The sequence below is a fragment of the Marmota monax genome, unplaced genomic scaffold (assembly GCF_021218885.2).
Source record: "Marmota monax isolate L192 unplaced genomic scaffold, Marmota_monax_Labrador192_F-V1.1 WCK01_AAM20220418_F8-fsc00101, whole genome shotgun sequence".
Taxonomy (NCBI): Eukaryota; Metazoa; Chordata; class Mammalia; order Rodentia; family Sciuridae; genus Marmota; species Marmota monax.
In genome coordinates, this window is record NW_026692786.1 from 3,032,833 (window position 1) to 3,060,473 (window position 27,641).

At 39.8% G+C, this 27,641-nt stretch overlaps 2 protein-coding genes across 6 annotated transcripts in view; one reads left to right on the forward strand and one right to left on the reverse strand.

Annotated features, from left to right (window-relative positions):
* Positions 1–11,353, forward strand: part of Slc7a9 (solute carrier family 7 member 9) — a 34,810-nt gene extending 23,457 nt beyond the window's left edge. For 3 of the 4 annotated variants that reach the window (XM_046448145.2, XM_046448147.2, XM_046448148.2), the window contains exons 12-13: positions 1,583–1,757; positions 3,631–4,066. In XM_046448145.2, coding sequence (XP_046304101.1) covers positions 1,583–1,757; positions 3,631–3,695 — 240 coding nt within the window. In that variant the 3' untranslated portion in view covers positions 3,696–4,066. Of the gene's footprint in view, positions 1–1,582; positions 1,758–3,630; positions 4,067–5,490 lie in introns of those variants that run through there. The other variant, XM_046448146.2, reaches the window with a different exon arrangement.
* The window catches only part of Tdrd12 (tudor domain containing 12), a 67,536-nt gene continuing 44,651 nt past the window's right edge, over positions 4,757–27,641 (reverse strand). For both annotated transcript variants that reach the window (XM_046448161.2, XM_058580440.1), the window contains 11 exons: positions 27,150–27,249; positions 20,365–20,552; positions 19,382–19,592; positions 17,679–17,771; positions 15,715–15,887; positions 12,025–12,134; positions 8,009–8,072; positions 7,816–7,929; positions 7,577–7,730; positions 7,426–7,492; positions 4,757–7,003 (listed from right to left, as the gene is read on the reverse strand). In XM_046448161.2, coding sequence (XP_046304117.2) covers positions 6,912–7,003; positions 7,426–7,492; positions 7,577–7,730; positions 7,816–7,929; positions 8,009–8,072; positions 12,025–12,134; positions 15,715–15,887; positions 17,679–17,771; positions 19,382–19,592; positions 20,365–20,552; positions 27,150–27,249 — 1,366 coding nt within the window. In that variant the 3' untranslated portion in view covers positions 4,757–6,911. The remainder of the gene's footprint in view (positions 7,004–7,425; positions 7,493–7,576; positions 7,731–7,815; positions 7,930–8,008; positions 8,073–12,024; positions 12,135–15,714; positions 15,888–17,678; positions 17,772–19,381; positions 19,593–20,364; positions 20,553–27,149; positions 27,250–27,641) is intronic.

Genomic DNA, 27,641 nt, shown 5'->3' on the forward strand with positions numbered 1-27,641 from the left:
TTATTTTAAAGTGCCTTGACAGTTACATTATAAGAAAGCAAATGATTGAGTTGAAGTCATAAGAAGTAATATTTCAGAAATATAAGGAAAAAAATAGGTCTAAATTAAAGGAAGGAAAAAACTCCCATGAAATCTTACATTTAAACTAAAAGAATCTGTATGAATTCATGAAAAATTTTCCTTTCTTGAAAAAGCACCTTTATCTCTGTACTTGTAAAAGAACAATGAGTATTCCAACCACCCAGATTATAGTCTTCTAATGCCACTTCTCACTGAAAGGATACAGAGTTCCCTGCAGAGATGGATAGCACATCCTGTCATGCCAAAAAGTAGGAAAAGCTTCTGAAAAGATCTAGGATCACATGGCCAAGGCCCTAAAGCCAGTTTTAAGAGGCTCCTGATGGCAGTGACAAGGCAGTATGAACAGAACGCTGAACAGAACATTGGAAAAAATGACTACATAGGATTGAAACTTACAAATATATTACAACCCAAGAGTTTAAGAGTTTAAGATCATTCTAAAAATTTAGAAGTAAAAAGAGCCAAGCATTTATGCTGCCTTTCCCATATAAATTGCAATTCAGAATAACCAAGTAGTTGATGAAGTTATTCACTGTAGACATTTAAGTCAAGAAGGAAAGAGAAACATCACCATTTTGCAATCCCTGATGAAATCACCAATTGAGTCAACATGATCAGTGAAGGATAAAACCATTACAGCTTTAGTTTTAGTTTTGCTTTAAAACCATGAAAAATTAGCAAGAAAGTTGCAAAGGTGAGGTTGGATTGGTCTCTCTCCTCCACATCTGCCGATGGACCTCAGCACTTCAAAAGTGGGACAGACATTATTGCCTCATGAAGTATCACAAAAGGATGTGCACTTCTCCGACCGTGAAGGGTTCTTCCTTCTACATCAACCACTTTACAGGATACGGGAGAGAGAGGAGCCAGTTAAATGACATCTGGAGGAAGCAATCACACAAAACTGGATTTAAACACTGTACAGGTGAAATCATCCACTTCCCCCAAGGAATCAGTAGTAAGATAAGGAGGGGGGATTATCTAGTTGAAAACAGGAGGCCTTACACTGGGCACAATGGCGCACGGCAGCTCAGGGGAAGTTGAGGCGGGAGGACCATTAGTTCAAAGCCAGCCTCAGTAACTGGGAGGTGCTAAGCAACTCAGTGAGACTGTCTCTAAATAAAATACAAAATGAGGATGGGGAGGTGGCTCAGTGGTTGAGTGCCCCTGAATTCAACCCCTGGTACCCCCATCAAAAAAAAAAAAACAAAAAAAAACCCTCCAAAACAAACAAACAACAACAAAAAAAAAACAGTACACCTTCACTGACTAGAGATGCATATTCAACATTTTACAGTTATCTGTATTGTCTGTTCTAGGAACAAGAAGACTGGAGTAGGTGAAAAGACTGGCAAAATTACATAAACATTCTTGAAACTGCAGGAAGGGTTCATAGAGTTCATTCTACTCTTTTTTTCTATGAAAAAATTGAAAATGAAAATTTTAAAAAGGAAAACAAATGTATGGGGCTTAACCACACGCCTTGCTGTCTTGTTTACAGGTACCCATTTTCATTCCCATCTTGGTGACTCTCATATCTGTGTTTTTGGTTCTGGCCCCAATCATCAGTAGGCCTGCATGGGAGTATCTCTACTGTGTGTTATTTATACTGAGTGGCCTTATATTTTACTTCCTTTTTGTCTACTACAAGTTTGGATGGGCTCAGAAAATCTCAAGTAAGTATAAACAGAAGGGCTGCTGTGCCATCAGTAAAGGGCAGAGGGACAATCTCACCTGCCTTCTTACCACCACATTTCCTTATGACAGATTCTCACCTAGATAACAGACTTCACCTCCTCGTTGGAGGATACAGGACGCTTTTCCCTCTACAATGCTCTGGGTCTACCTCTAGTCTCCTTTGTTCCTGTCAAATATTATTAACAAGTAGGAAGGAAAAGCACCATTTTCTTTTCAATTGTAAAATACACTTAAGATAAAAATTTATCATTTAAACCACTATTGAGTGACTAGTTCCATAGGGTCAAGTATATTCATGTCCTACATCTCATCTTGACAGCACCATTTTCTCCTGCCAGAGCTGTGTGGCCATCACCTAAGAGGCTCAACAGTATCCCCCCCAAATACCCCAAAAGTGATGGTAGTTAGGACAGGGAATTGGGACAAGAGCCTGAACCTTCCCATGCTGAGACCATCAGGATTCTGCATCCTGATCCTCATCTATTTTGGACAAGAGTTGTTTAAAAACTTAGCTTATGTTAGCCTCATCCAGTTCTAAAAAGAAAGCACTGTGCAAAAAAATGCCTCAAAAAAAAAAAAAAAAAAAAAAAAAAAACCTCTGAACTTACCTATTTTTTAAAAGTCTGTAACTACATTATATTCACTAGTGTTTTACCTTACCCAGCAGATTCAACTAAGAAACCCCACTTGCCTTCAAAGCCACCTCACCAGGCAATGAGGTGATCAATGGCCTATTTCTTCTCTATACTGGGAGTCCCTTTCAGACCAGAACTGGGCTCTGCACAATGAAGCTAGCAATGTCTGGTATCCAACATTCATTCACTGAGTAACTGTGATTAAAAACCTAACTCTTCCCTGCTGCTGTTCAGCCTGTCAGAACAAGAAAAAAAATCACCCCGAGGCCCTCCTATGGTTTTTATTTATACACCTGCATAAATATAATACACACAGTATGAAAGAATAGAAGCAAGCTGGTTGGTAGGGAAGTTGATCTGGGATTCCAGATGCAAGTAACAGGGTGGAGCATGCCTTTCTTCAGTTTGAGCAAGTGACAGCTTCTCTCTATCTGTTTTCTCAGCTGGGGAATCTGGTACCACCACTTATATGCAAGTGGTGGTAGAACCAGAGAGACTATTTCCTGTTGGTTAGCAAAGTGAAAACAAAGCACACATAGCTATTATTTCCACTTTCCTGAAACAGCTCCCTTCACCTCCATTCTCTTCACTCAAGTCTCAACCCTAAGCTGAGAAAGACAGGCTGCAGGCAGGCCCATGAGTACAGAAAGGAAAGGAAGTCATTCAGAAAAATAGCCATTTTCTCCATGCTTCTGAAATGAACTTGGATTTGACCACACTGATGGAGAACCTAGCCAGGATGACTGGCAACCTGATGATACAAAATACAAGCTGCTTCTCAGCTGTTTCCTTCCTTAAGTATGCTTAACCAAGTTGCTCCTTCCAAAAACTGATAAGACCTTGGGTCAAGGTGGTTTAAAAAAAAAACAAACATTTTTATTTTAGACACAATGCAGTCTCAGTGACTTCTTATTGGTCAATGCTTGGTATTAAATACATACACAGAATTGAGTCACTCATATTTTTCCTATAGTGTAAATTAGAAGCAAAAAAATATTTACCAGGTTCCTAATTCCTTAATAGGAAATAATTTCTATACAACCATTACAGTTACCAAGAGGGTTCTCATTAACTCTGAACCCCAGGTGTCACCTGAGTGGAGGTCCTAAGAGGTGACCTATCACCACAGAGTAAGAACAGGCTCACTGCTCAGCAGTGATAGGGAGGTCTTTTAGTTATGTGTTGCTAACTGCACTTCTTGTGCTTTCTGTCCCAGAGCCTGTCACCATGTACCTTCAGATGCTGATGGAAGTCGTCCCACCAGAGAAAGAAACTGAGTAACAAGTTCATTGCTTGTAGCACAGTCAAGACTGTGATGAATTTATTTTTGTAAGCAATATTTGTGGTTATTTCTTCCTGATATTTTTCTTAAGGAAAAAAATATGCCCAGGTGTTTGTATAATATTATTTTTAGATATCCTTCATTCTCTGAATAGAGGTCTTGACAGAAGTGACAGGTATTTGCCAAAGTTAAAAGGAGAGAACATCGCCTAACAGAAAGATGATGACTGGGAAAGGGCTGTATAAAGACCATTACCAGGTGGGGCTGGGGAAGCCCAGTAGTAGAGCACTTGCCTACCATATGAAAGGCATTGGATTCCATCCCCAGCACTGCAAGATAAATAAAAAATAAAGGGTATTCCTTAAACTCATATGATCAATAAGGTCTATTCTGGTGATATTTTTGCTTTGACATAAATTTTTTAAAAATCTCACAAATTTTTTTCTCCATTTTTCAGAAAAAATATTGCCACCCCTGTATTTAACTGTGATATACATGATATGTCTGTGCTGGGCTGAATAATGAGGCCCCCACTGCAAAGTTGACCATCCACCTAGAACACTGAAAGTCTAATGTGCTTACACGGGAGCTCTATCCAGGTCAACATCACTTGCTTCCCAACAGCCCACTAGCATCTTGGTCACCAAAAGTGTGGTGAAATAAATTTTATTTTGTACTTAGCACCCAAGGAAAATACAGTTTAAAAAACTGAAAACGTGCTGGGCGCACTGGTGCACACCTATGATCCCAGCAGCTTGGGAGGCTGAGGCAGGAGGACCACAAATTCAAAGTCGGCCTCAGCAATTTAGTGAGACCCTTCCTGGCTCAAAATAAAAGATAAAAATAAAGAGCTGGCGATGTGGCTCAGTGGTTAAGTGCCCTGGGTTCAATCCCTGGTACCAAAAAAAAAAAAAAAAAAAAGAAAAAGAAAAAAAAGAAAAGAAAAAGTAACATTTCTGTGAGGACACTGAAACTTTATTAATGATACACTACAAAGGCATTCACATCAGAACTGTGAGAGAAATCTTAGAAGCACAGATGAAAAAAAATTTCCCTTACGTTTCAGAAATCAGTACATTTTAATAGCAGTACAGAAAAACAATTATGAATCCTTTACATAGTCAGCATCCTATGTCCATTGAAATATTGTTCAGAGCTTCAAATATTAGCAACATTGAATGTCTGAAACAAGAAGTTGAGACTTAAACATACAGCCCTTCTCCCTCAATATTCCTACTGAGCTACTGGTGAACTGTGAAAAGAACTGGCACCGTGTCCTGACATAGGACCTGCCATCAACACTGGGAAGCAACCTTCTATAGCTCTAGATCCTGCCATTATTGTTCACAAAAGACTACACACAGCTAAGCACAGAGGATGGGCAGCCAGTGGGTACCCACGGGATGCTCTCTGGAGGTGCAGGCACTGCCCCAAGCCCTCCCTCAGCAGGGGCATACCTGAACCTACAGAAACTGACACTAACAAGGATGAGCACCAAAGTAGAACCTTGCCAGAAGACACCAGATCTTTTTGCTTCCTGAAGAGCCTGCCCAATGTAGCCATCTCATTCACGGGCCAATTTGATAGCTGGCAGCCAACCATGAGAGTCATAGCAGCAGCAAGGACAGGCTCCTGGAAGCTCTTCAGGCTGGACCTCATCCTCTGACTGTAGTGCAGTGGTTGGTGCCCATCACAGAATCCCTGGACAAAAAAGATGGCCTGCCCCAACAGCACTCTGGGCATGCTCTGTGGCAAGGGGAGGCTATGCAATGATCTCAGCATTTTATTTTACAGATGAGAAAAGTGAGAGCCAGAATCCTGCTCATGGGATGGCTTGATGAGAGAATTTACCTTCAGTTCAAGCAGTAGCTTAAACGGAGGATGTACATAAGCTTGGGCATCTGTGCTTCTGGTTTAAAAAAAAAAAAAAGAATAAAGGTCTTGGGGCAGTCACTCAACAGTCATGTTCTATCAATGTTTTTTCCCACTTCTTGGATAAACTGAAAAACTGATATTGAGGGACAGGATTTAAAATTTCCCAACAGCTCACCTCCCCAACTTTTTAAAATGAACAAAGCATGCAGGGTATTCTACAACTATGCCTCCTGGCCTCCTACATCTAAGTGGCAGTGACTATACATACTCCTCCCAAGAAGCTGGTAACCCTAGGTGCCACAACCTTTCAAAAGGATCAAGTCATGAAAGTTTTCAGGGCTCACTTCATCCAGGTGTTCTCATAGTTACTCCCAGATACTGCAAAGGTCCCTTTTAAGTGTCCAAAAAAGAAAACTTTGTCCCATTTGCCCTGGACTCTGCAAGTCCAAGGGGGCAATTTAGAACCAGCACTGACACATCCAGAAAGCCCTGAGTCTTCTGGTCTTCCTAAGGCAATCCCATACTGTCTTGGGGAAAAAAATCAACTTGCTTGGAAGCTATCAAGATCTGGAGAATACTGAAAGTTTTAGTACCCGTACACAGTGATGGCGAATCCTGACTAATTCAATCAAACTTGAAGGGCTCTGTTAAGCAGTTGTTGAACATGAATTTATTTGTAAAATGGAAGTCTCATATGCCTAACACTGGGTTTTAAGCAATGTACCACCAAATGCCTAAATGAAAAAAGAAGTGGACTAAAGCCAGGCGTGGTTGTGCACGCCTGTAATCCCAGTGGCTCAGGAGGCTGAGGCAGGAGGATTACAAGTTTAAAGCCAGCCTCAGCAACTTAGCAAGGCCCTAAGCAACTTAGTAAGACCCTGTCTCAAAAATAAAAATTAAAAAGGGCTGGGGATGTGGCTTAGTGGTTAAGAGTCCCTGGGTTCAATCCCTAGTACCAAAAAAAAAAAAAAAAAAAGTACTAACTGCATATGGTGAGATTCAAATCTCAAATGTCACGGTTTGTGCTTGTTCAAATTTGTATATGTCTGGATGAGTTATTAGAGGCAGTGAAGCAGACTCTTGTACAATCTGGGTTCTGCTTCTGACTCCAGATCCTGCTTCCACCACCTTCGACAATCTCATAATTTTTAACCTATTGTTAAGTCAACTAAGAATTCTCACCAGTACCGATCCACTGCCACAAGATGACACTTAGTAATAATTTATCCTTCAGGCACAAAAAGGTTTGGCTATGACTGCTTGTTTTCTTAAAGTCCAGTCACTTAGCAATGTTTTTGTTCAAAGTCTTCCGGCCATTCTTCTGGATTTACTTCACATTCTCATTCACTCTCACTTCCGTCATCCTCCGAAGTGATGTCACTGTTTTCAACCACCTCTGCCACTTTGCAGGACAGGTTTTTAGAATTTATGACTATAAAAGTTAGATAATATATATGTTAACAATAGTCTATTTGGCAAATCTTTGTTCCCCATTATTTTGGTCAGTGCAGAAAATGTCCCTTGGGTTCTAGTTCAATCTAGCCATTTATTTGATATTTCTATTATTTTAGGTAAGAAATGAGCTGGTAAAATTTGCTCAAAAATAAATTGTTCATCTAGGTCAAATGTCATACAAGTGTTATAAGAAAAATGTGTTTATTACCAAGAGGTGGTAAATTCTCATACCACAACATTTAGCACCAAGATCAATCACAAAGAGAAAGCCAATTTCTAAGGGCTTTATACCAAATAGCATTTGCACAAAACCCGACTCCCTAAAGTCAGCAGATATGCACCACCCACACCATGCTCAGGACCCTCATCCCTTTAGGGAATAGTTGTTTCACATCTTACTCTTGGAGAAAGGGCTGTCTTCCTCACATTCTTCCCAGTGATCAAAGTCAAATGCCACATTAGGATTCTGTTCAATAAAACAGCTCGCATAAGTGAACGAATATAAAACCCATGGTGTGCAGACCAGTCAGCCACAGTGCGTTCAACTCACCCTCTGTTTGAGTAAGTTACACCAGGATTCCCTTTTCTCTTTTGCAAGTGTGATTACAGGCTCCTCATTTTTAATTACACACTTGCATTCATCTTTTCTTATGTTGGCCTGCAGCTCCATATCAGCCAAGTAAAATTTGTCTCCCACCCAGGCACTAGATTTATAAAAAGAATAAAGTTAGCCTTCTAGCATGTTGGAAATTATTTCTATTTTATTTTATAAGCCATGCATAAACTTACCTGAAAATGACTCTATCTCTGAAGTATTTACATTTGTAATCATTTACATTCCTTATTCTTATTTTCAAGATGACGACATCTTCTTTTTGGAACCACTTTACTTGTGGGTGAAAGCTAGAAGGAAAGATAAAGGCTTACCAGTATTTAGTCACCAATTAAGGGGAGCATGTGCTCTGGCAACAGGGAGACATACCTTTTCAGGTGTGGCTGTGCACTTTTGCTAACAGAAGCAGCTCCTGTGTCTTCAGATAAAGTGTCTGTACAAAACCAAAGTCAAATTTTCCTACAGGTTATTTATATACAACACATACACAGTTATAGGTACACATACTCTTTTGCAACATACCCAACATTTAGACAAGGGATTACATAAAAGTATATATTTCATAGAAACCCAATATCCAGTTATAAAGAATAATTAGAGGGCTGGGGTTGTGGCTCAATGGTAGAGCGCTTGCCTAGCATGTGTGAGGCACTGGGTTCTATTCTCAGCACCACATAAGTTAAAACAAAAATAATGGTCCATTGACAACAAAAAAATATTTTTTAAAATAATTTTTAAAAAATTAAAGAAAGAAGTCAAAGAAGACCTTAGAAGATGAAAAGATCTACCTTGCTCTTGGATAGGAAGAATTAATAAAAATGACCATACTTCCAAAAGCACTAATTTAATGCAATTCCCAATGGCATTCTTCATAGAAATAGAAAAAAACAATCATGAAATTCATCTGGAAAAATAAGAGACCCAGAATAGCTAAAGCAATCCTTAGCAGGAAGAGTGAAGCAGGTGGCATCACTATACCAGACCTTAAACTATACTACAGAGCAATAGTAAAAAAACAGCATGGTATTGGCACCAAAACAGACTGGTACATCAATGGTACAGAATAGAGGACACAGACACTAACCCACAAAATTACAAAAGTGCCAAAAACACGCACTGGAGAAAAGATAGCCTCTTCAACAAATGGTGCTTGGAAAACTGGAAATCCATATGCAACAAAATGAAATTAAACCCCTATCTCTCACCACGCACAAAACTCAACTCAAAATGGATCAAGGACTTAGGAATAAAACCAGAGACCCTGCATCTAATAGAAGAAAAAGTAGGCCCTAATCTCCATCGTGTGGAATTAGGCCCAAATTTCCTTAATAAGACTCTTGTGGCGCAAGAATTAAAATCAAGAATCAATAAATGGGATGGACTCAAACTAAAATGTCTCTTCTCAGTAAAAGAAACAATCTGTGAGGTGAATAGAGACCCTACATCTTGGGAGCAAATCTTCACACATCAGATACAGCACTAATCTCTAGGGTATATAAAGAACTCAAAAAGCTAAGCACCAAAAAATCAAATAACCCAATCAATAAATGGGCCAAGGACCTGAACAGACACTTCTCAGAAGATGATATACAATCAATCAACAAATATATGAAAAAATGTTCATCATCGCTAGCAATTAGAGAAATGCAAATCAAAACTACTCTTAAGATTTCATCTCACTCTAGTCAGAAATGACAGCTATTATGAAGACAAACAACAAAAAAGTGTTGGCGAGGATGTGGGGGAAAAGGTACACTCATACACTGATGGTAGGACTGCAAATTGGTGCTGCCAATATGGAAAGCAGTATGGAGATTTCTTGGAAAATTGGGAATGGAACCACCATTAGACCCAGCTATCCCTCTCCTCAGTCTATACCCAAAGGACTTAAAAACAGCATACTATCCAATCAGAATGGCAGCTATTATGAAGACAAACAACAATAAGTGTTGGCAAGGATGTGGAGAGAAAGGCACACTCATACACTGCTGGTGGGACTGCAAACTGGTATAGCCAATATGGAAAACAGTATGGAGATTCCTTGGAAAACTTGGAATGGAACCACCATTTGACCCAGCTATCCCTCTCCTTGGTCTATACCCAAAGGACTTAAAAACGGCATACTACAGGGACACAGCCACATCAATGTTTATAGCAGCACAATTCACAATAGCTAAACTGTGGAAGCAACCTAGATGCCCTTCTGAAGTAGTTGTTTTTTTTTTAATTTTTTAATATTTATTTTTTAGTTTTCAGCGGAAACAACATCTTTGTTTGTATGTGGTGCTGAGGATCGAACCCGGGCCGCACGCATGCCAGGCGAGAGCGCTACCGCTTGAGCCACATCCCCAGCCCCTGAAGTAGTTGTTTTAATAAACATTTATTAAATGGAAAATCAAGTGAATGGATAAAGGCAGGAAAAAAAACAAGATAAAAATAATTGCAAAGGACTATAACAATTTTAAATGTTGTTTGTACCAAGAAATAAAAATTAAGGTGAAATTATTACTAAAGACTTAAAATGCAGATGTCATATGCTGTTGAGGTTATGATGAGACAGGATTCTTACTTTCTGCTGAAGTGAATATCTATTGTTTTGTTATTTTTGGAAAGTAATAAGGGCCTTAAAAATGTACCTTGTCTCTTTGAAACAATGATTAAACTACACTTCTGGTGATATTTTTAAAGGAAATAATTAAAAAAACCAAATGTATTATTTATAGTCATTTAAAAAATGAGAAAAAAAACCCCACATGTTCAAAAATGCTTATATGGTTACATCAATTAGAATATATTCATGTAATAAAATGTTCTGCAGTCATTGAAAAGAAAATTTGTAAATAATATTTAATAGCATGGAGAAATAGTTATATTTATAATTTAAATGAAATAGCATGATAAAATGTATAAAAATTGATTTCAACTATTAAAAAATGTAACGAAAAGTATTAGCATGAAATACATCAAAATGATAATAATGGTTATCTCCAGGTGGTAGGATTATGGATGATTTTTATTTTCTTTATATTTTCCAAGTTTCTCACAATGAGTTTTTAATTAATATAATAATAAATAGCATATTATAAAACATGGTACATATGCTTATAATTTAATAGACAAATAAAATGTTTAAAATTAAAAAAAATTAAAAATAACAAAAAAAAAGAATACTACAAGGACACAGCCTCATCAATGTTTATAGCAGCACAATTCACAATAGCTAAACTGTGGAACCAACCTAGATGCCTTTTAACAGATGAATGGATTAAAAAAAATGTGGCATATATACACAATGGAATATTACTCAGCAATAAAAGAGAATAAAATCATGTCATTTGCAGGTAAATAGATGCAGTTGGAGAAGATAATGCTAAGTGAAGTTAGCCAATCCCAAATAACCAAATGCTGAATGTTTTCTTTGATATAAGGAGGCTGATTCATAGTGGGATAGGAGGAGGGAGCATGGGAGGAATAGACAAACTCTAGATAGGGCAGAAGGGTTGGAGGGTTAGGGAGCGGGCACGGGGTTATAAACGATGGTGGAATGTGATGATCATTACTATCCAAAGTACATATATGAAGACACAAATTGGTGTGAATATACTTTGTATACAACCAGAGATATGAAAAATTATGCTCTATATGTGTAACAGGAATTGTAATGCATTCTGCTATCATATATAAAAATCTGCATATTTGTATTTTAACAATGTAGCTAAAACTTGATGTCCTTTTTTTTTCTTTTTGGCTTAATGAATATCATTTATTTCGAATGAAATCTTTATACTATATATTCCATGAAATCCCTGGTACCCATCCTCAAAAAGAATACATGTATATTAAATCTTGAAAAAAAAAAAAAAAAACGAAATCAGAATGGAAGTCACTGGGGAGGGTTCTGGAAACCTTCAAAAGCAAAACCTAGGTGTGGCTAGAGGACATATACACAAGTACAAACCCTGATGAGCTGCCCATTTAGCACCTGTGTACTTCACTGGACATCTGTTATGCCTCAAACTGTTTGAAAAAAACCACCATTGGAAGCTGAATCATCAAAAAGAGGAACAGTTAGGTATGACAGTTTGCGTTATTTTCTCTGTATTTCATCTACCAGTGGAGAGCAGTTCTAAACATTAGTGATTTCAAGTTAGCCATCTTTTTTTTTTAAGAGAGAGAGAGAGAGAGAGAGAGAGAGAGAGAGGGAGGGAGGGAGGGAGGGAGATAATTTTTTTTAATATTTATTTTTTAGTTTTTGGTGGACACAACATCTTTATTTTTATGTGGTGCTGAGGATCGAACCCAGCGCCCTGCACATGCCAGGCGAGCGTGTTACCGCTTGAGCCACATCCCCAGCCCCAACCATCTTTTAAATAAAAAGTACCAACCGGGCTTTAGGTTCTCCGAGTTCAACTCAGAGCCAGCTCCTTTTTCTGCATTCCTGTCCTCTTGCTGTGTGTCCTGCAGACAAGCAGCATTTTCTACTAATGGAGGTGTCCTGGATAGAAAAGGTGGAGGTTAACTCTGGAACTTCAAGAGACACTTGGGCAAAGGAAGAGAATGGCAGGCAATAAATGAATGAAGTGCTCGGTACCCTGCAGTCAGATTCACAAGGAGTTTACGATTTATTTACTGATGACAGGGCAGGGCTGGCCAGCTCTGCTCACTACTATGCCCTTACATCAAGCACACAGTGGATGACAGACATTATCAGAGAAAGGCATTCACTCATTTACTTCAACAATTTTCCTTCCAAATTCATTGGAATTTTGAGACTAGCAACATACACTGCTACCCCACTTCACACAGTACAGAAGAGCAGAAGTGAAAACAGTTTCCTTCATCCCTGCTTGTGTTTCAGACCATCTTTCCAGAGACTACACCATTTTAAATCAACTTCTAGGAATATTCTTTGCATAAAAAAGCAAATATTGCCATTTATATCTATCTGAAACGCAGAGACAGTCATATTCTTCAACATGTGGGAACCTGCTAAATCCACTGTGCTACTCCAGTTTATTTTATCTAATAACCAGCTAGGGATTATTTCATATCAGTACATTGAGGGCTGCCTTGTTCACTTAAGTTTTTAAAATTGTACTATTCTTTTGGTTCTCTGAGCAAATAGCCACATTCATGGAGGCCTACACAATAAAAAATGTTCCTTGCACCCCTCTTCCCCAGCTAGCCAGTCATAGGTGACAATGTAATTCACTTTTTGTGCGTCCTTTCAGAGATAATTCAAGCCAGAGTGAGCAGACCTGTGCAGCACAGCTACATACCCACAGATGTCTGTGAGGAGGGGGTGTCAACATGTGTCTCCAAGGTGGCCTCTGACAGACATGTGTGAACCTGGGGCATGGCATTGAGCAAATGGTGAAGGAGAGCACACCGTGCCCACCAATGCAGGCGCTCCACCCCAGGCCTCCTCTTCCTCACGTCCTGCTCCTCCCACCCTCCTCTTCCACCATAGCACTGACCTCCTGCACTAGATCCTCCTCCACCAGGTCTGCTTCTTCATCCTCACACTGACCAAAGTCTTGATTCTCCTCAAATGCCAGCAAACCAACAGTCTTTCCCTGCTGCTTCCCTGAGCTGTGGGCTTATACTTTCAATAAACCTAAAACAGCATGTCTAAAACCAAACTTAGTATCTCTTCCTTTCCGAAGAGCTGCTCTCTGGAAAACACTGTCTGCCATGCAAACGTCCTCACAGTCACTGGGTTTCAGAATCCTGTTCTCTATATCTGCCAGTCACTATCTTACGGCTTCTCCACCTGTCAGTGCCAGAATATGTCCTCCTGTTGGGGGATACCAGCCTTCTTCTCATCTAGGTAATTGCCACCCCATCCCCCATCTCCTGTGTACTGTCTTTCCTCATCCCAACATGCTGTGTCAGCTGTATTTTTAGAATCCTAAAAAAGTTTTCCTCATCCACTGACTACCTACCCAGGTACAAATGCTGAACATCATCCTGAAATCTTCCACACCCTGGTGAACCCAGCCTTGTAAGCCTTCTCACCATCAACCTCACCATTTATTGTTACTTCAACTTGCCCCAACCTCATCCCATCCCTGTATCATTTCTCCAAGGGTTGCTTCTCCACAGCTGCTCCCTCTCTACCCATCGGAATCTCCTGCATTCTCTAAGAACTCTCTGACGTACAGTCTCCTAGGTGGGCTTCTTCTGTAAGACCTCGTGGTGCTCTGTAGCTCTCTACTCTGCCTGTGACTGCGGCAATGTTGTAATTCTCTCTGCTCAATTTCAAAATCACAGTATGGAAAGGGAACTAGCAGAGGCTTTGTGCAAAACTGGGGCTTCCCATAAATGACCAAACCTCATATGTTTATTAAATCTGAATTGTAAAGGCACCTTCATTTTTAAAAGAATCTCTTGTAAGTAGGAGAAATTTCTCTCATTTCCAAAAGTGGGAAGAAACCAACTGATATTTCAATTCCATAGATACTCATAGATGGGTCTGGCTATGTTGCCTAGGTGGGCCTCACCCTGCCTCAGTCCCCCACATAACTGGGATTACAGGTGGGCACCACCATGCCTGGCTACCGTTCCTCCACATCCTTGACAACAGGACTTCCTTTCTCTTCTCTCCCTTCATGCTGGAGCTGTGGTGCTGTTGACTATGGTTTGAATCTGCACTTCCTGGCTGGCTAATAAGCTTGGGCACCTTTTCACAAAGCAACTGGACACTGTGAAGTGGCTATTCAAGTCTTTTGTCCCCTTTCCTAATAGAGGTCCACATTTTTCTTTATGATCAGGAGTTCTTGGTACAAATCATCTGGTGAACACACATGCTGTGTCCATCTTCTCCCTCTGTGGTTGCCTGTATACCCTTTCAGAGAGACTTAATGGTCACTCATGTACTGCTTATGGGTGTGTAAACTGTGCAGCCACTTTGGAAAACTGATGGACAGTGGCTCTAATTATGACTCAGCAATTCCATTCCATCGTAACTCTCTCTCAGTGCACCAAAAGATATGCAGGAGACACCACTGCCTGAAGTACCCCCCAAGTGGAAGGTCTCAGGCAACAGCAGAATGGGCAAAACAAATCATGGTCCATTCATACAAAGGGACATGATGTAGCAATGAATGATCAGATCCACAGCAGCATACACAACTAGATGAACTGCACAAGCAATGCTGAGTTAAAGAAGCTAAACAGAAAGGAGAATTACTGCTGATTCCATTCAAACCAAGTTCAAAACCAGGGAAACCCGGTCTATGCTTTTCCATGACAGAATGACTTTCCTTGGGAGGGGAGGAGGCTCTGAGTCATGCTCTGTTTTCTTGATCAGAGGCTGGTTTCCCAGCTGTGCTCAAAAAAATCCATCAAACTCTTCTTGTGACATGTGCACTTTTCTGTATGTGTGCTATTTGCCAACAAAAAGTTAACACAAGTCCATTCTGTAAGAGATTCAGGTAAAGCTGGGCGCAGAAGCACACACCTGTAATCCCAGCAGCTCCTGAGGCTGAGGCAGGAGGATTGTGAGTTCAAAGCCAGCCTCATCAACTGCGAGGCACTAAGCAATTCAGTAAGACCCTGTATCTAAATAAAACACAAAACAGGGCTGAGGATGTGGCTCAGTGGTCGAGTGCCCCTGAGTTCAATCCCCGGTACACCCGTCCTCTCCACACACATCCCAAAAAAGAGAGAGGGAGGGAGAGAGAAAGGTGAAATAGTACACTAGATACACAGGTGAAATAACACACTTGAGATCTGCTTGATTATACTCCACAAAAAACTACAGTTGGGGAACTGGGGCTGTAGCTTAATGGTAGAACGCTCGCCTAGCATGAGTGAGGCACTGGGTTCAATCCTCAGCACCACATAAAAAGAAACAAATAAAATAAAGGCATTCTGTTCATCTACAACTAACAACAACAACAATAACAACAACAACAACAAAACAGAGTTGGGGTATGGATAAAACAAGATTCCCTGATCCTTGATAGTTATCAAAACTGAGTGACAGGGATGTGGAGACTCATTTAACTTAACACTTAATATTTCCTTAAAACAAAACATCTCTTCCAAAAGGGAGGCAGAACTGTACTTACTGAGGTTGGCTTATGTGTGCTTCAAAATTTGGCATTTTAGCTCCTTTGTATAATTTTTTCAGTTGTTCTATGTGTTCCGAATTGTCAATGCCCATTCCCATAGACAAAATTTCAGCTCGAACATTATAATCAATGACAGAAGTTTTCAAATTTGAAAGTTTTGTAACATGTACCTTGAATCAAAGAAAAAACATGCATTTGAAGAAGTCACTCTCTGAATTTTAACTGAATACTCTCACGTGGTCTCTCAGTCTCTCTCTGCACATCTGATGTGCTCCAGAACATGCCACAACACACAAGTGGTTCCCACTGCAACATCTGTGTATTTCACAACTGAGGTTACATCAAATCTTCCCAAGCCTAAACCCACATGGTGGAAATATGAATAAAACCCCTATTCCAGACTAATCTGTGGTGATGTAACAAAATACAAAATTCTTACATTCTTCTGATTCTCACTCAACTATTTTTATCTCTATCAGCAAGGAGGAGCCTAAGGCTCAGAGTCCTAACATGTCCAGAGAGGGCTTATCCCAAGAGCCTAAATTCTGTGTTCTGGACTATTTCCTCTACTTGTCTTTTCTGCAACCAAAATACTCTCATTCATTTAAATTTATACAAAACTAACTGAACCACAAAAATCTGCAACAGTCTGATTCCTGTGGAGGGGAGGTGTGGACACAGGACTGAGTGTCACAGTGAAGCAGGGGTAGGCCAGGCTGGCCCCTCCGGGCACCTTCCTGAGTGAACCCTGGGCATATGTCTCACACTTGGCAATGTGCATGAAAGCCTTTCTCCACTCAAAGTGGAGACAGAGCTGGTCTGGGTGGAGAAGTTGGCAAGATTGGGGGTCAGCTTCCTTCCGGTGTGTCAATGGACACTGAGGCACACTTTGCAGCTGTGGGAACATATTTGCCAAGTGGGTTTTCTTTTTTGCTTCATTCTATAAGCTGCAGTTTTAGAAATTCCTGCTAAAGTTTCCTGAAAACAACTATAATACTACAACAACATCAACTAAGACCCTCCCCCCCAAAAAATCTGCTTATCTGCATTGGTAATTTACATTTTCTCTTCTTAAAACTATTTCTCTCTTATCCTTAAATCATAAGCCAAACTCCCCTTTTAAGGAATTAGAACTTTGCTAACTTTATAAAAACTACCTTTAGCAAAACAATTTTGAATTGAATTCCTTAAAAATCTTACAAACAATCACAGGAATTAAGATTTGTCTAATATAGCAAACTCAGAGAGGGGTGTGCCAGCACCAGTGGAGAGCCATAGAGACCTGTATACTGCATGTCCTTGTGTCACACTCATGCCCAACTCTACATCAGCATCAGAGGGCAGAAGGCCTCAGCTGCTTTGTTCAGATGGAACTCAAGGGCCCAGTACTGGTCCTAGCACATAGTAGGTGCTCAGTAAATAATTGGTGAATGAATAAGGTAGAAAAACCTATGTTTGAATGTCCAAGGACCAGAACTATCAGCATTACTGAGCATATCTTAGGTCTTTAGGATCATTTATAAACTAGCAAAGATGGATCCTCTACAGCAGTCATTGATCCCAGGTTTATCATATGGGTGGATGGTGGGTTGTGAGACTGACTTAATTATTCATGATCAACATTAAGGAAGTTAAATAGAGCAGAACTGTAAATATTAGAGAATGTCATATGAAGTAAGAACAGTTTCATGAAACTTTAGTTTTATAAGTGAGAGTGCATGCACATCATGCGTAGAAGGATTACTGGGTTACCATGTAAAACACTTAAAAAAAAAAAAAAAAACGAAAAACCAAACCCACAATCAAATTCATGACTGAAATAACATGAAAAAGATGTCTCCCTAACTTAGAGCCCCAAATAAGCTGGGGTGCAAATGGTCATTCACACAGCACATTGGAAAAATTTGGACTATTTTAGAAGCCTACTCAAATTGAGATTTCTAATAAAACTGCATGCTTACCATCGGATCAATCCAAACTGTGTTTCCCAAAGCCAGTACCACTTTTGCATCATGCAATTTTCCAATAATTTTATGATGAATGTACCTGGTAACCTAAAAAAAGGACTTCAGTTATTTATCTGAAGCTTTAACAAAAGACTTTATTCAGTATATGCTGCATAATTTGCAAAATATTCTGTGTGTTTCATTTGAGCCTCACAACAACCCTATGGGCTAGGGAGGCATCACCCCACTTCCTCAGTGAAGGTAACAACAGTTTATCAAGGAGAGATGCAGAAAGGTGCAGGAACTTGCCCAAGGGCTCATGCTAGTTGTTTCAGGAATGGGTGAGAGTCCATGTGGAGTATCTGGAATCCTAATATTAATTGTTTACTGCTGTGGACATGTATGCACTCATCACTTGCATCAATTCTCTTCTGTCTTCAGAGTATGTATGTTTGAAAGACCAATAGAAGCAAAAAAAAAGTTGTTCTTGCTGCTCCAGAGGATTTCATGGCAATGGAGCTGCTCTGCTCTGCTAGACAGGGTCTGGGGGCACTGGTCTTTCATGTGCTCTTTTCTGAATGTGTCACTATTTTCCTCTCAAGGAGGGCCGCAGCAGGTGAGGCCTGTCGGCAATCTTTCATGCACATTTTAACACCAATGAAGCAGAACAGGAGGGAAATGGTTAGTGACATGAGATTGTTTCCATTCCCCTTGAATCTATGAGTGCACCTGGAAGAACATATACAGGAGAACCTGTCCCTATGTCTATAGAAGGCTGCCCTTTAAGAAAAAACTGTGGTCAGTTATCTTTACAGACCTTGTCTTGAAGACAAGGTCTTCTTCTTGCTGATGGCTATATACCCAGAACCCAGCACAGCACCTGGCACACAATAAACAGTAAATATTTAGTACAACAAATGGAAAAGACTGCCATTTGATAAAGGCTCTTTTCACTAAACCCACAATGGTAAGGTTGTGTATTCATCAAGAGACATTCATTTGCTTATTTCCCGGGCGGTGTTTAACCTTGCTTATGACCCGAAATGTTTTCACTTTGCTAACTGCAATGGCTTATTTCATAATCCATTAATCAGATTCCACAAAATTCAACCTTCTCTTGAAGAATCAGGAGCATCTGCTCTGCGATGAGCCAGACAACGTGTGGTGCCTTTCTGCCCACTTTGGACAGCTATGTGAGCCTGCGGGACTGCTCTCTGGGCTCCATGTCTTGCCTCAGGCAGTGTTCTCTGCCTTAGGTGCCCTTGCCGTTCTACTTGGTGACGTTCTAGTGACCCCCATAGGGCCCAGAGGAAATGTCCTTCACATTAGAAGCTCCATCTCCCCTTCCTCCAACAGAGTGACCTGGCCGCCACCTATGTCCCCACTTTGCCTGGGACTCATTTTCATTGGTGCTTGCACTGTTTCTCTTCCTTAAGCTGATAGCCAGTTCATCTTACCACAACCCCTGTGTTATATCAGTTCTAAGATGAGCACTAACAATGGAAGCCACAATGTCAGGGGTCCTCAACACTCTGGCTCAGGGCTAGTTCTATGCATGATGGCAGTTACTACAGTCCTGTACCAGCTGGGACTTTAAGCAGATCACACTCTAACTGCTTAGGATCATGAAGCAAACACTCAACACTCTAAGTCTGTGTATATTATGGGTTAAATATATTCCACAAGTTGACAAAACATAAAAAGCCAAAATAACTCACCTTTGGATTCCACTCAATTTCACCATCAGCAGGTTTCACTCTACATACAATAAACTCCACGGCCTGAGGAGGAAGAGTATGGAAATTTTCTGGGAGATGCAACAGCTGGTTTCTTGTGGTAAGTCCAGTCCTGCCTTCATCTATGAATTTTATAAGGATATTATCCAGGACCCAAGTGTCTTCTTTTTGGCTCATCTCCAACACCTGGACCCTGGAGAACAATGGTGGCATCGGTTTAACAAAGAGATTCCACAAGGAAATCATCTTTGCCTCAATTTACCCATCAAAAGGAAAACATACTAAAAAAACTGTTACACTGACTGCACTGTTTTACTCTAAATTAGAAACAAAAAAAGGAAGGCCTTTCAGAATCCTTAGTGGCACATTACTTAAAATATACCTAAGCATAGAAACATGTAGTACTTCTGAATATAGGAAATCCTTTTATCTGACAACATAAACAAAGTTAATATGGAAAATTAAAATTTCAAACTTTCTGACCCAAAGCTATCACCTGTAGCCCGCCCTGAGGTGGATTCAGGAAAAATGGGCATATTAATGAGCAGGAGGGGCAGCCAGGCCAGGCTGGAACACTGACTGTGCCACCCACTGAGCTGACCTTAATCAACTCACTTAACATTCTCAGCTCAGTCTCCTTATCTACAAGAAGGGTATGATGCCAATTTTATAGAAATTTATTAAGAATTAAACAAGCTGCAGATGTACGTGTATACTGCACACAGTGACAACTCCCTGAATGTCCAGGGTTGCACTGCCATTGTGATCTATGCTCAGGAGCCAAGGATGGAGTCTCTTGTGCAAAACTGTACCAGGTGTCTGGGGTCACAGTGCATTGGGAGGGCCTCCTTAGAAGAAGCCAGGCCTGGTACACTCCCACTCAGCCAATGGTGAACACAGGTGTTCAACACCATTTATATTACCTCATGCCTCACAACTCTAGAGAGGAAAAATAGATATTTTACCTGTAAAAAAGTGTTTTTTCTTCTAGTCCATACAATCCAAAATTTTCCACCTTTTTGACAGTCGTTTTATTACTGGAATCTTTAAAATACTCATTCATTTCAGCATTGAGAATTGCATAAAGATCCACATGTTTATCAATTATACGACCGAAGTAATTTGTTGCATTTGAAATATAAAAAGGTATTATCTGAAACATACACAGTAAATATATCCAGAAAGGAAACTTAATCTAACTGAAGACAAGCATGCTACCTGACCTCATGCAAACAGGGATTTAAAAATAAACAAGGGAGTATGCTAAAAACAAAGCAAAATAAACACCATACCAGAGCTGGGAGTGTGGTTCAATGGTAGAGCTCTTGCCTAGCACACAGGAGGTTTTGATTTCTATCCCCAGTATCTCAAAAAACAAAACAATTTAAAAGTGCCATACCATAAATAACTACAGTCTACTTTAAATCTAATGGATGATTTTTGGCAAATTGCATTATTTAAAAACTTCATCTTAAGTGTAGGTGTTCTTTTATTTACTTAAGAAAATTTTTTGTATGTGGCTCAAGGGATGGGACCCGGGGTCTTACATATGATAGGCAAGCACTCTACCACTGAGCTACATTCCCAGCCCGCTTTATTTACCTTTAAACTGCATTTTAATAAACATTCATAAAACAGCTTTGCTGTCTCTTGAGCTCCTTCTCATCTTTTGTCATATAACAAGATGCATTTTATTAAAAAACCTAATGTACCAGGTACCAGGGACAGACGAAGCCATACCCTACAGGGACACTCAGCAACCCAAGAGTGGACAGACTACGCCAAACTGGTGTGTGTTCAGGAGACACTTCACAGGTATTTGTAGCAGGATCACTGATGTGTCAGGGGAAATGTCGGCATGGGAGGGGGACGTTGCCCTGCACATGCACAGCTACCAGAGTGTGTGGAGAAGGTCGACCAGAAGGCAGAAATACCATGTGAAGGCAGCAATGGTGGGAATGAGAAGTTACTTGGTGGGGTGGGGATGGGCAGCACTGACTGGGAGGTGAGGCAAGAAAGCCAGGCAGGGAGGAAGTCAGTCTGTGATCAAAAGGGGTGAGGGGTCTCAGGTCTGACAGCCTGTGGCCCCTCTAACTTCATCACCTGTTGCCCTCACAACTCTCACTACCACTGAGCCTTTTCCTGCTCGCAAACATAACACATAAATCTTTCCTAGGGACTCTGGGCTAGTTGGTTTCTCCACCAGGAGTGCTCTTCCCATGTCTGGATCCTTATCTCACTTGGGCCTCAATGCAGTTGACCTCTCTACAAACAGGCTCTCCCTACCCATAATTTCCAAAGACCCCTTGTTCCCTAGCACACTTATACCCAGACACCCTGACTACTTAACTGCATTTCATCCTCTTCACAGAACTTGTTATCATCTAGAGTCATGTTCCCTGGAGACCCTGTCCCAGTACTTGGATGTCCCAGTCATTCTCCAGCACTACAGAGAAAGCTGCCTTAATAAAGCCCTCAGAGCTTCTCTACCCTCCCCCCAGGCATGAAGTTCAGAGTTCCTTCCTGCTTGCAGTCTTCTCCCAAGAGTGCCACCAATGTAGTCCAGAATTCTCCCTTGTGGCTAGAGCCCCAAAGAGTCTGGCATTCCAGACAATAGCCTGCTTGGTGATGACAGGAGGTGGCCCAGAGGATGAGGAAAACACTCCCTACAGTGTTAGGAGAGGTGGGCAGGGCATAATGTATATATAACAAAATTTTTTTTTTTTGTACTAGGAATTGAACTCAGGGATGCTTAACTATTGAACCACATCCCCATCCAGCCCTTTTTTGTATTTTATTTAGTGGCAGGGTCTCACTGAATTGCTTAGGGCCTCGATAAATTGCTGAGGCTGGCTTTGAACTCATGGTCCTCCTGCCCAGCCTCCCTAGCTGCTGGGATTACAAGCATGTGCCACTGCACCTGGCTCAATAACAAAAATTTTTAAAGATTCAAAGAAACATTTCAAGAGAAAATATACTAAACTGTCAGCAATTACTCTTTTAGGTGATTTAGGAGTAAAGGGAGAGGTTTTCCTCTCACATTTCCCAAATTATAAGGCTTTGTGTGTTAAGCTAAGGGCTTAGCATGCATGCAGGAAAATAAAATCCAGGCCTACAACCAACTGGCATCAGACCTGGAAGTCTCCTCTGCACAGCATTAACACAGCAAAAGACAATTTATGTTGGATGTGGCCAAAGGAAGTTCATAAGACTGGACACTCTGAACAGGAGGAGGTAGGGACAGCATTAGGCCTCCAGACAGGGTGACCAACTCACACTGGTTTTTCTGAGACTTTCCTGGATTTAGCCCTAAAAGTCCCACGTGTTGTGAAACCCCTCAGTTCTGATTTTGCAAATTGAGTAGGTACCTTCCAGCTACCTGCTATTTGCTTTAATTCTCCTCTCCCTAGTACCTTTGCAGATAAATAATTCATTTTGTTATGGTTACAGGATCCAAGATTCAAAAATTAATTGAATTTCCAAAACAATTAGAAAATATACTTAAAATATTAACAACAGCATTCCAAAACATGAAACACAAGGGATAAATTTAATGCAGTAAATATAAGACCTATTCACTGAAAACTCTTAACAATGCTTAGAGAAATTAAAGAGGACTTAGATAAACAGAGTGATATACCACAGTAATAAACTGGAAGACAGTGTTGACAGGATGTCAATTCTCCCCAAATTACTCTATAGACTCACTGCAATACCAATCAAAAAAAAAAACTCACAAGTAGAAATTGGAAAGCTGATTCTAACATTTTGTATGGTTATGCAAAGAAACAGAAAAAGGATACTGAAAAAGAACAGTGAAGATGAAAGACGTATCTACCAGTTTTCAAGACTAAAGCTACAATAATCAAGACAGTGTAGCTTTGGCATAAGGATAAACAGAGGAACAGAATCAAGAGTTCAGAATTCATATATATGGTTTCTTAATTTATACCAAAGGTGCCAATGTCATTTAGGGCAAAAAGAAGGTCTTTATAATAAATAATGCTGGAGTAACTAACTATCCAATAGGATAAACATTGCCCCCTATCTGGGATTCACCACACACAAACATTAATTTAAAATGAAGAGATCAGACTTGTAAAATCATAAAGCTCCTAGGGGGAAAAAAAAAAAAAAAGAAAATCTTCATGACCTCAGAATAAGCAAAAATTTATTACAACATGAAAAGCACAAAAAATAAAATTAAAAAATGATAACTAGATTTCACTGAAATAAAAACTTTCCCTTTGTAACCAGGAGAAAATAATAGCAACATATATATTTGATGCAGCGCATTCACAATATGTAAAGAAGTCTTTAAAATGTAACATAAGGGGCTGGGGATGTGGCTCAAGTGGTAGCGCGCTCACCTAGCATGCGTGAGGCACTGGGTTCGATTCTCAGCACGTAAAAATAAAATAAAGATACTGTGTCCATCTAAAAAACTAAAAATAAATATTTAAAATAAATAAAATGTAACATAAGAAAAAAGCCTAATTTTTTTTTTAAAGGGCAGCTGGGCACAGTGGAACATGCCTGCAATCCCAGTGACTCACGAAGCTTGAGGCAGGAGAAATCACAAGATTAAGCCGGCAACTGCACAAGTAAAAAACTGTGTCAAAATGAAAAATAAACTAGGTATGGTGGCACACACCTGAATTCCATCAACTTGGGAGGTTGAGGCAGAAGGATTATGAGTTCAAAGCCAGCCTCAGCAACTTGGCAAGGCACTTAGCAACTAGTGAGACCCTGTCTCTAAATAAAATACAAAAAAATGGCTGGGGATGTGGCCCAGCGGTTAAGCGCCCCGCTGGGTTCAATTCCCTGGTACCAAAAAAATAAATTATTTATTTATTGGGGATGTGATGTAACGGTAGAACACCCCTGGGTTCAATCCCCAGTACCACACACACACAAAAAGAGCAAAAATCCTGAAAAGCAAATTTATAAATTAAAAGATATAAATATACAATACAGCATGTGAAAAGATGATCAATATCCATAATCACAAAGGAACTACAAATAAAACAGCACAAATGCAACAGAATAAATATTTAAACAATATTTAAATATTTTAGAATTTAGGCTAGAATTAAAGACCAAATGCCAAGTACTGATGACAATATGAGGTAAATGGACTTCTCATATGCAGGGCTGGTGAGAATGTAAAACGGTATAATCACTTTAGAAAACATTTCTAATAAACACATACTTTCTTATAAACATATACTTTTATAACCCAACAATTATACTCCTAGGTCTTTTATTCTAGAAAAATGAAAATATATATTTAAAAAGACTTATAAAACAAATATTCAAAGCAGCCAGAAACTAGAAACAACCCAAATGTCCATCAACTTGTGAACTATGGCACATCTATATAATCGAATCCTACACAGTAACATAAAGAACTACATAAAGAAATCTCAAAAGCACTGTACTGAGTAAAAGAAATCAGACTCAAGAAACTTCATTAATACAAAGCTACAGTAAAAGTAAAACAACTGACAGAAAGCAGACGGGTGGCTGCCAGGGACAATGGTGTAGGGCAAGGTCTCAGTGATAGGGGACAGAAGAGACCTTTTTGGGGTGATGAAAATGTCTGCATCTTGACACTAGTAGTGGTAGTTACATGACGATTTACATTTATCAAGACTTAACAAACTATACACTTGAAATTAGTGATTTTTATTGTATGTAAACTATACTTCAATAGAGCTACCTAATTAGAGAGAAAGAAAGGAAGTGGGCGGGGGCGATGGGGAGATTGGGTTAGCAGGGTTCTAGAAAGGTGGTAGTAGTAAAATGCGAAAATGTTTTCAGTCTGAATCCTCACATGAGCTCAGACAGAGCAACAAAACCAGGCACATAATTTATAACAACAATTGACAAAGTGGCCCAATGAATATCAAAATAAAAGCAGATAAAGAACAGGAGAAAAATCTAGATGATTTGGTTTTGGCAATGATTTTTTTGAGATATAATACCTAAAGCATAATCCGTGAAAGAAAAAATGTAAGTTGTCTTCATTAAAATTAAAAACTGCTCTGCAAAAGACACTATAAAGAGAATGAAAAGACAAAGTGTGTAGGAGAAATTCTTTGCAAAACATATATTTGGCAAATATATGTTTGTTAAAATTTACAAAAAACTTTTTTTTTTTTTTTTTTTTTGGTACTAGGAACCGGACCCAGAGGTGTGCTCTACCACTGAGAAAAGGTCTCATTAATCACCGAGGCTGGCCTCAGATTTGGCTCCTCCTGCTTCCTGATAATTTCTTGGGTGTCCAGCCTCATCTGTCTTACTAGGGCTGGGCATGTAACTCAGTGGTAGAACATGTATTCAGCATGTCCAAGGTCTCCCGGTCAATTCCCAACACAAAAAAGAAAAATGTAAATCAGAATTAGAAAAACATAGAAATGAGGGGATAAAACTCAGGGAAAAATTAGAAATAAAAAAATTATTTCAATGATGATAACTGTAGTGGATCAAACTGTGACCACTCCCAAAAGATATGTGCATGTCCTAATTCCCAAGGTCACTGTGACTGTGACCTTATTTGAAAAGGGTCTTTGTAGATGAAATCAAGTATCTCAAGATAAAGAGACCTTTCTGGATTAAAAGGTGGGTCTTCCTTCCAGTGACAAGTATCTTGTGGGGACACCAAGAGATGAGAAGGCAATGTACAGGAGGCAGAGATGGGCGGGGGGGGGGGGGGGGGGGGAATGTGGCTGCAAGCCATGTCTGAAGCCAGGAGAGGCTGGAGGAGGCCAGAACTGGATTGTCCTCAGGAGGCTGAAGAGTGGCAGGGAGCACAGCCCTGATGACACCTGCATTTAGACTTCTGGCCTCCAAAACTGAAATACATCTACGTTGTTTTAAGTCACCAATTGTGGCAATCTGTGACAGCAGCACTAGGAAACCAACACTAAAGAGAAAGCCTTAAGGGGAAAGAAGTGAAAAGGAGAAAAAAAAAGTAATGAAGAAATTGATGATGAGGGATTTCAAGGAAAATGATTTTTAACTCAGCAATTCAATTTGAATCTTAAGAATTTTCCTCACAGAAATTATCATTGATATTTGAACAGAATTCATGTAGTCACTGTATTATTATTACTATTATTACACTAGTAGTAGTCATTCCAGGGACTGAACCCAGGGGCATTTAACCACTCAGGCCTCAGGCCTTTTTATTTTTTATTTTCAGACAGGGTCTCACTAAATTACTTAGGGCCTAAGTTGCTGAGGGTGGTCTCAGCCTCAAACATGCAATCTCCTACCTCAGCCTTCCAACTTGCTAGGATTACAGGTATGTGCCACCTTCTTTTTTTTTTTTTTATGTTTTTTAGTTGTCAATGGACCTTTATTTTATTTATTTATATGTGGTGCTGAGGATTGTACCCAGTGCCTTACGTGTGCAAGGCAAGCACTCTACCACTGAACTACAACCCAGCCCAGGTGTGTACCACTTTTTACTGTATTACTTTTAACTGCCTCCAAGTGGAAACATTTTTTTTCCTGAAAAAAACAACTCCCAGATTGTCATGCATTTACCCAACTCATCATGGTTTTACATATAAACTTGGACTCTGAAATTAAGATATAAGAACACATTTCTATCATTAGATTAATGACAGGATATTAATATTGAATATTATAAATCATAAATTACATTTTACTAAGATTCTGCTTAAAAAAAATTACAACGATTCAACAATCACTGAACAAAAAAGATCTTAGAAGAACTTACTTTAATGTATCCAAACATTGGTAGAGCTTGGTTGGATAATTTCCTTGGCTTATCTATTTCTGGATTAATATGGTGTCTGTCAGGACAGATCCTTTTGTCTCTGGGAAAAAAAAATAAAACAATGAATAGCTGGCTTTGTTTTTTGTTGTGGTGGTGACAGTGCTGGGGATGGAAACCAGGGCCTTGCTCATTCTAGGCAAGTGCTCTACCACTGAGCCAAACCCCAAACCCCTCAAAATAGCTAGATTTTTTTTTTTTAAAGAGAGAGGGAGAGAGAGAGAGAGAGAATTTTTTAATATTTATTTTTTAGTTTTCGGCAGACACAACATCTTCGTATGTGGTGCTGAGGATCAAACCCGGGCCGCACGCATGCCAGGTGAGCGTGCTACCGCTTGAGCCACATCCCCAACCCCCAAAATAGCTAGATTTTAAAACCAGAAAAATACAGATAATCATAGTTAACATGGAATTGTAAACATTTTTCAGAAAATT